This window comes from Littorina saxatilis, unplaced genomic scaffold (assembly GCF_037325665.1).
Source record: "Littorina saxatilis isolate snail1 unplaced genomic scaffold, US_GU_Lsax_2.0 scaffold_336, whole genome shotgun sequence".
Classification (NCBI taxonomy): domain Eukaryota; kingdom Metazoa; phylum Mollusca; class Gastropoda; order Littorinimorpha; family Littorinidae; genus Littorina; species Littorina saxatilis.
This window is the reverse complement of record NW_027128613.1, coordinates 75,201-83,482: the sequence shown is the minus strand read 5'-3', so window position 1 is coordinate 83,482 and position 8,282 is coordinate 75,201. Positions and strand designations below refer to the sequence as shown.

The 8,282-nt window shown below is 45.2% G+C and overlaps 1 protein-coding gene across 1 annotated transcript in view; it reads right to left on the bottom strand.

Moving 5' to 3' along the window:
• Positions 1-1,903: 1,903 nt before the first annotated feature.
• LOC138956970 (hexokinase type 2-like) overlaps positions 1,904-8,282 on the bottom strand; it is an 18,539-nt gene continuing 12,160 nt past the window's right edge. The window contains exons 5-6 of the mRNA XM_070328159.1: positions 7,003-7,142; positions 1,904-6,615 (exon numbers count right to left, since the gene is read on the bottom strand). Of these exons, the coding sequence (XP_070184260.1) occupies positions 6,529-6,615; positions 7,003-7,142 (227 nt within the window). The 3' untranslated portion in view covers positions 1,904-6,528. The remainder of the gene's footprint in view (positions 6,616-7,002; positions 7,143-8,282) is intronic.

Here is an 8,282-nt window from a genome sequence, read left to right as displayed (position 1 = left end):
TTTGTTTTGCATGATTATATACTCTTATTCTACTCTCTTAGACAATATGTGATAACCGGCAAGGTGCTGACTTTCTTTTGTGCATTGTTGATGGTGAATGCATGTTAATTTATTTTTAATATACTTTCTTATGTGATAACCAATGTGCTATATTTTCTCAGGACAAAGAACAAATGTTTATTTTGAATGTTTTATGTATGTTATTATTACGGACACAAACGCTCAGCAATGTAATTTCTCTTTTAGAGATTAATAAAGTTATTGTATTGTATTGTATTGTATTGTAACTGAAAATCTCGCAGACTCGCTTCACAAAGTTCATCTCTGTAGCACTTTTTCTGCTGAGTAAACACTCTGTATCATGTTTTACGACGAACACTGTCAGACACACATCACCTACTTTGGTCTCAAACTGTCCAAGAACTTGAAGTCTCCCTCCAGGACTGTTCAGCACCAGCTTTGTTTTCTTCAACTTGGGTGGTGTTTTGAGACTGTGATATGTCTTAGAACTGATAACGTTGACATCAGCACCTGTGTCGATCTTGAAAGTAAGCTGCTGACCGCACACTGTGAGGTTCTCTCTCCAGGGACTTTCATCACTATTCACTGAGTCAATGAAATATTCCTGTGGTTTGCTTGAACTTTCACTAGTTTCAGTTTCATTCTGAGCGTTGACTCGACTAACAGTCTTGGACTTGCAACACCTTGCAAAATGTGAAAGTTGTTGGCACTTTTTTCTTTCCTTTAGCCGGACACTCAGAGTCTTTGTGTACAGTACCACACTTAGTACACTTTTTCTTGTCATTCCAAGCACCTGTGTGTCTTGGGTTTGCGTGTTTCTTGAACTTCCATTTCTGGTCTCTGTTGGTGGAATCAACTGAAGCTGTAGCACCACTAGTACTCTGTCTCTGTTCTTTGAGCTGTTGAGTCACTTGTTCGTGCTGTCTTGCAATCCTCATAGCTTTTTGAAGATCTAGATCACTCTCCAGTTGTAGCTTTTGTGACAGTTCTTTGTCTACAACACCAAGCACTAACCTATCTCGAATCGTGGTTTCTTTCTCAGCAAACTCAGCGTATTCAGATAGATCGTACAATGCTCGTATGTACTGTTCGACACTCTCTTCTTCCTTCTGTTCACGTCTGTGAAATTTGGCGCGCTCATGTATGACGTTTTTCTTTGGCAGAAAGTACTCATTGAACTTTTCCAGCACTACGTCATATTTCTTGCTATCTTCTGCATTCAGGTTAAACTGCGAGAATATTTTCTCTGCCTCATTACCCATACTATAGATGAGTGAACTGACCTGAATTTCTCCATCTTCTTTCATCAACTTTGATGCTACTCGATAGCGTCCGAAGCGTTGGCGCCATTCTGCCCAACCGGCCGGTCTCACAAAGTCAAAGTTTGCAGGTGGTTTGAACGCCATCTCTACTCACTATGTACTTGACTCCATTCTAGACACCATGTCTTGTTCCTTTGTATGTCTGTCGTGTCTGGATGCGGATGTGAGCGTGAACAAGCAATGGATTCGTACAACAATATTGAGACCACACCGGTTCCATGTTGGGCAGCAGTAGAAGTGTATTTATGCTTCTCTATTCCACAAGAGCTCCGCAAGGGCAATAATCAAACATGGTAATGAACAACAATAAGGAGTTGTCTCCCATAGACCATTAGCTTATCGTTACAGACAGATACAAGATAAAACACAATGCGTGAAGTGATATCAAAGCAAATAGTCGATCTGTCAGGCTCAAACTAAAACATCAACACTGAAAACCCAGAATCAGTCATGACCGTGACTAGTAAGACTTGGCTACCCGAAACCCGAAGACCTAGACGGGTGATGCTGTTTTCCACCAGACATGTGAATATAGGACCCATTTGCATATTAAATAGAGTTCCGATTGGTTTTGATTTCTGTTTGAGCCCTCCCCCCCATGAGATTTCACAATGCCTTTGCTGAAAGTCAAATATAAAATCGCTCACAGAGTTAGGGAGTGCGCTTTAAGGGTTGAGTAGATGACACCACACACGGTTGTATTTACATGTTCCGTTAATTAAAGCTTTGATAGCATTTTTCGTACTTTGCTTTGTGGATTTTATGCCAATATTTGGCGTTTCAATAGCATTGAAAGAGAAGACATGAAGTGATCAATGAATTGCAAATGTCGGAATAATGGGTGATGGACAACATTTAGCAACGAAATGATGTGTTCTGTGCAGAGTTTTAAGAAAACTTATTCAGTGTTTTGTTTCTTCTTCTGTTGTCTAATCATCCGGTCACAGAATGAAGTGAAGCTAAACTCTAAAACACAACATTTAAATGGCAGTTTTGCACTTCCGCACACATCATTGTAGACCTGAACATAGAGAACATATGGCACAATGCTTTATTTTTACCATTCATTGGTACAAAACATGTATAACAATTAAGGATTAAAAACAAGTTGCACGCTTACAGTTGTAATCCTTGTGTCCGGAGGATTCACTCAGAGCGCGGATTACCTCCCTTTCCCTACACAAGCGCATGCAGTTCAATCATTCCCCACGTAAACTTGCCGGAATTGCTTTGATCTCTCTATCGTACGTGCATATCACTCATCACAGTCATATCTCTCTCTCTCTCTCTCTCTCTCTCTCTCTCTCTCTCTCTCTCTCTCTCTCTCTCTCTCTCTCTCTCTCTCTCTCTCTCTCTCTCTCTCTCTCTCTCTCTCTCTCTCTCTCTGTTGCTTTCTCGAATTTTTGCTTATAACCTTCACTTGCATGAAAGTATAACTCTCATTTCTCTATAACACACATAGGAAACGTCAGCATATTTATATATACAAAACAATATAGCCTATATAATGAAAAACATACCTATAATCCAAGATGATAGTAGACTAAAACTAATGGAAACAAAATGCAAATATCACTAAACGTTTTGAAACTTCAATCAATTGCAATGTTCACAGAATCGAAGAAGCGAACAGTCCATCGCACAGAAGATAACGACAATGCCAACACAAACGCACAATGTCAATATAAGATACGACCATTTCAGTTTTTCGTTGTCCGGGGGTCCTGCGGCTAATACTAAAAGATGTAACAGGTAAATTGTTGAGCTCACAGCGGCACATCAATACATGTGAATTACATGTATCTCCTAGTTCTGAGTGCAATAAATACTGCCAATACGTCATCTACGTTACTATCCGGGTGTACTTTTGAAAAACATAAATATATTTAAAAAATAAAGACAAGCTCTTTCTGACCATATACACTATCATTTTAAATGTGTTGGCCGGCAGTGCTGTTGCTGCAGCAATATTTTGTGCATGAGGAAGTCCTCGTGCGTCGACATCATGGCTAACAGTAATTGTCCGTCGACATCATGGCTAACAGTAATTGTCCGTCGACATCATGGCTAACAATAATTGTCCGTCGACATCATGGCTAACAGTAATTGTCCGTCGACATCATGGCTAACAGTAATTGTCCGTCGACATCATGGCTAACAGTAATTGTCCGTCGACATCATGGCTAACAATAATTGTCCGTCGACATCATGGCTAACAATAATTGTCCGTCGACATCATGGCTAACAATAATTGTGCGTCGACATCATGGCTAACAGTAATTGTCCGGGGAAATAGACACAAAAACTTCTTTCGGGAATATGATTTGATCCAATTTTGGGGGCCATGTTACACACGAGAAAAATGTTTAGTGTATGTACAGGGCTCTGATTACTGCACAGGTGCGTCTGAGTCTAACGAAGAGGCAACTAAAAGAAAAGATAAACTTGGGGATTCTATAACCGTCATCTACGTTACCGGCTTTTTCTCGCAAAAGAAAAACAAATAAATACTCCAAATGTTGATATGATTTTCACAGCCACAGGAGCATACTACGAAACAAATATTGGCAGGGCCTTCCGGTGACTCCTGGCTCTGTCGTGAGGTGAAATGCAAGCGCCCGTCATCTACGCTACCGTCGTGTAGCTTACACACACACACACACACACATATAGTATATAGTATGACCAAACGTCTTTTTGTAAATCAGGACGGGCACCCATTATCCCGTGTTGGTAAACAATAAAGTAACACAAAAACACAAATATTGAACAGAAAAACCACACATTGTTTTTGGAAACTTTGTAAAACCTACTGGTCGCTTTTATTGACAGCGTGACACACGCACACAGCCGGCATGCTAAGCGGTAGGTGGCGGTCGTGGAAGGGCTTCTGCTACACGCACACACCAGGCATACTAAGGGAAAGGTGGCGGTCGTGGAAGGACTTCTGCTACACGCACACACCAGGCATACTAAGGGAAAGATGGCGGTCGTGGAAGGGCTTCTGCTACACGCACACAGCCGGCATACTAAGGGAAAGGTGGCGGTCGTGGAAGGGCTTCTGCTACACGCGCACACCAGGCATACTAAGGGAAAGGTGGAGGTCGTGGAAGGGCTTCTGCTACACGCACACACCAGGCATACTAAGGGAAAGGTGGCGGTCGTGGAAGGGCTTCTGCTACACGCACACACCAGGCATACTAAGGGAAAGGTGGCGGTCGTGGAATGGCTTCTGCAACACGCACACACCAGGCATGCTAAGGGAAAGGTGGCGGTCGTGGAAGGGCTTCTGCTACACGGAAACACCAGGCATACTAAGGGAAAGGTGGCGGTCGTGGAAGGGCTTCTGCTACACGTGCACACCAGGCATACTAAGGGAAAGGTGGCGGTCGTGGAAGAGCTTCTGCTACACGCACACACCAGGCATACTAAGGGAAAGGTGGCGGTCGTGGAAGGGCTTCTGCTACACGCACACACCAGGCATACTAAGGGAAAGGTGGCGGTCGTGGAAGAGCTTCTGCTACACGCACACACCAGGCATACTAAGGGAAAGGTGGCGGTCGTGGAAGGGCTTCTGCTACACGCACACACCAGGCATACTAAGGGAAAGGTGGCGGTCGTGGAGGGGCTTCTGCTACACGCACACACCCGGCATACTAAGGGAAAGGTGGCGGTCGTGGAAGGGCTTCTGCTACACGCACACACCAGGCATACTAAGGGAAAGGTGGCGGTCGTGGAAGGGCTTCTGCTACACGCACACACCAGGCATACTAAGGGAAAGGTGGCGGTCGTGGAAGGGCTTCTGCTACACGCACACACCAGGCATACTAAGGGAAAGGTGGCGGTCGTGGAAGGGCTTCTGCTACACGCACACACCAGGCATACTAAGGGAAAGGTGGCGGTCGTGGAAGAGCTTCTGCTACACGCACACACCAGGCATACTAAGGGAAAGGTGGCGGTCGTGGAAGGGCTTCTGCTACACGCACACACCAGGCATGCTAAGGGAAAGGTGACGGTCGTGGAAGGGCCACCAGGCATACTAAGGGAAAGGTGGCGGTCGTGGAAGGGCTTCTGCTACACGCACACACCAGGCATACTAAGGGAAAGGTGGCGGTCGTGGAAGGGCTTCTGCTACACGCGCACACCAGGCATACTAAGGGAAAGGTGGCGGTCGTGGAAGAGCTTCTGCTACACGCACACACCAGGCATACTAAGGGAAAGGTGGCGGTCGTGGAAGGGCTTCTGCTACACGCACACACCAGGCATACTAAGGGAAAGGTGGCGGTCGTGGAAGGGCTTCTGCTACACGCACACACCAGGCATACTAAGGGAAAGGTGACGGTCGTGGAAGAGCCACCAGGCATACTAAGGGAAAGGTGGCGGTCGTGGAAGAGCCACCAGGCATACTAAGGGAAAGGTGGCGGTCGTGGAAGAGCCACCAGGCATGCTAAGGGAAAGGTGGCGGTCGTGGAAGAGCCACCAGGCATGCTAAGGGAAAGGTGGCGGTCGTGGAAGAGCCACCAGGCATGCTAAGGGAAAGGTGGCGGTCGTGGAAGAGCCACCAGGCATGCTAAGGGAAAGGTGGCGGTCGTGGAAGAGCCACCAGGCATACTAAGGGAAAGGTGGCGGTCGTGGAAGAGCCACCAGGCATACTAAGGGAAAGGTGGCGGACGTGGAAGGGCCACCAGGCATACTAAGGGAAAGGTGGCGGTCGTGGAAGGGCCACCAGGCATACTAAGGGAAAGGTGACGGTCGTGGAAGGGCCACCAGGCATACTAAGGGAAAGGTGGCGGTCGTGGAAGGGTCACCGGGCATACTAAGGGAAAGGTGGCGGTCGTGGAAGGGTCACCGGGCATACTAAGGGAAAGGTGGCGGTCGTGGAAGGGCCACCAGGCATACTAAGGGAAAGGTGGCGGTCGTGGAAGGGTCACCGGGCATACTAAGGGAAAGGTGGCGGTCGTGGAAGGGCCACCAGGCATACTAAGGGAAAGGTGACGGTCGTGGAAGGGCCACCAGGCATACTAAGGGAAAGGTGGCGGTCGTGGAAGGGCCACCAGGCATGCTAAGGGAAAGGTGGCGGTCGTTGAAGAGCCACCAGGCATACTAAGGGAAAGGTGGCGGTCGTGGAAGAGCCACCAGGCATACTAAGGGAAAGGTGGCGGTCGTGGAAGGGCCACCAGGCATACTAAGCGGTAGGTGGCGGTCGTGGAAGGGCTTCTGCTACACGTGCAGCCCCGATGGCACTTGCATTTTGCGAACATACGAGTTTGAACTGCAACATGAAAAACACAAATTTAATCAGTTTCACTCAAGATGATTTTTTTTAAACTGCAAGATTGAAGTGGCATAACAATCTGTTGATAATGTACGTGTGAACAGAAAAAGGACAAGTATAATGCCAGAAGTGTGAATGTGTTTCACGGTCAAGGTTTAACAACACACACAACTTTATTTGACTGAATGAATTGTTCTCAAAATCATGACTACCTTTACCTCGTTATTTACAGCACACTGTCACAATACTGACAACATCGATACAAGTTGCTTATTGTGAAAGACAGGGCCTCCAACCATGGTCGACAAAGACGTATCCGAAATTGATCAGACTGAAGCAGAATCTTTGTTTCTAACCAGACAAAAAATAATATATATTGCTCACCTTGTTTTCTGGTTGAACCAACTCTTCGGTCCTCGATTGCATCAGGCCATAGAAGCGAGGATGATAGATGTTCAGAGACGGACCGTCAGCTGCAATTGTCATATCAGGCTGGTCCATGCGATTGATTAACGCTGCCAGACCTGCACAGGGACATACACAGACCGTACATAATGTATATCCTGATGAGACATACACAGACCGTACATAATGTATACCCTGATGAGACATACACAGACCGTACATAATGTATACCCTGATGAGACATACACAGACCGTACAATTACATAATGTATATCCTGATGAGACATACACAGACCGTACATAATGTATACCCTGATGAGACATACACAGACCGTACATAATGTATACCCTGATGAGACATACACAGACCGTACATAATCCATACCCTGATGAGACATACACAGACCGTACATAATGTATACCCTGATGAGACATACACAGACCGTACATAATGTATACCCTGATGAGACATACACAGACCGTACATAATGTATACCCTGATGAGACATACACAGACCGTACATAATGTATACCCTGATGAGACATACACAGACCGTACAATTACATAATGTATATCCTGATGAGACATACACAGACCGTACAATTACATAATGTATACCCTGATGAGACATACACAGACCGTACATAATGTATACCCTGATGAGACATACACAGACCGTACATAATGTATACCCTGATGAGACATACACAGACCGTACATAATGTATACCCTGATGAGACATACACAGACCGTACATAATCCATACCCTGATGAGACATACACAGACCGTACATAATGTATACCCTGATGAGACATACACAGACCGTGCATAATATATATCCTGATGAGACATACACAGACCGTACATAATGTATACCCTGATGAGACATACACAGACCGTTTGACACTGTATTTTGCAACAGAAAATGTGTTAGCCCGTAGGATAGTAGACTGTTCAGTAGATAACTGTATTATTATTATTAACTATGTCTATTATATAGACAGCATTAAAATAGACAGTTTATTATGTGGTACAGATAAATAATACACGTGATAATGGTCGTTGGCATGCATTCGTGTTGGAATGAGGTAACATTGAACTTGAGAAAAAAAGCTTCTTTGGCTGCTTTACAGAACCCATTGTCACCAGCATAACTGCTGTGCTTTAAAATCTGTTAAGACTGTTTTGTCTGGCATTATTTCAGTGTGTTTCTCAAAGTTGTATTTTAGGTTTAAACCAACGACATCTAAAGAAAGG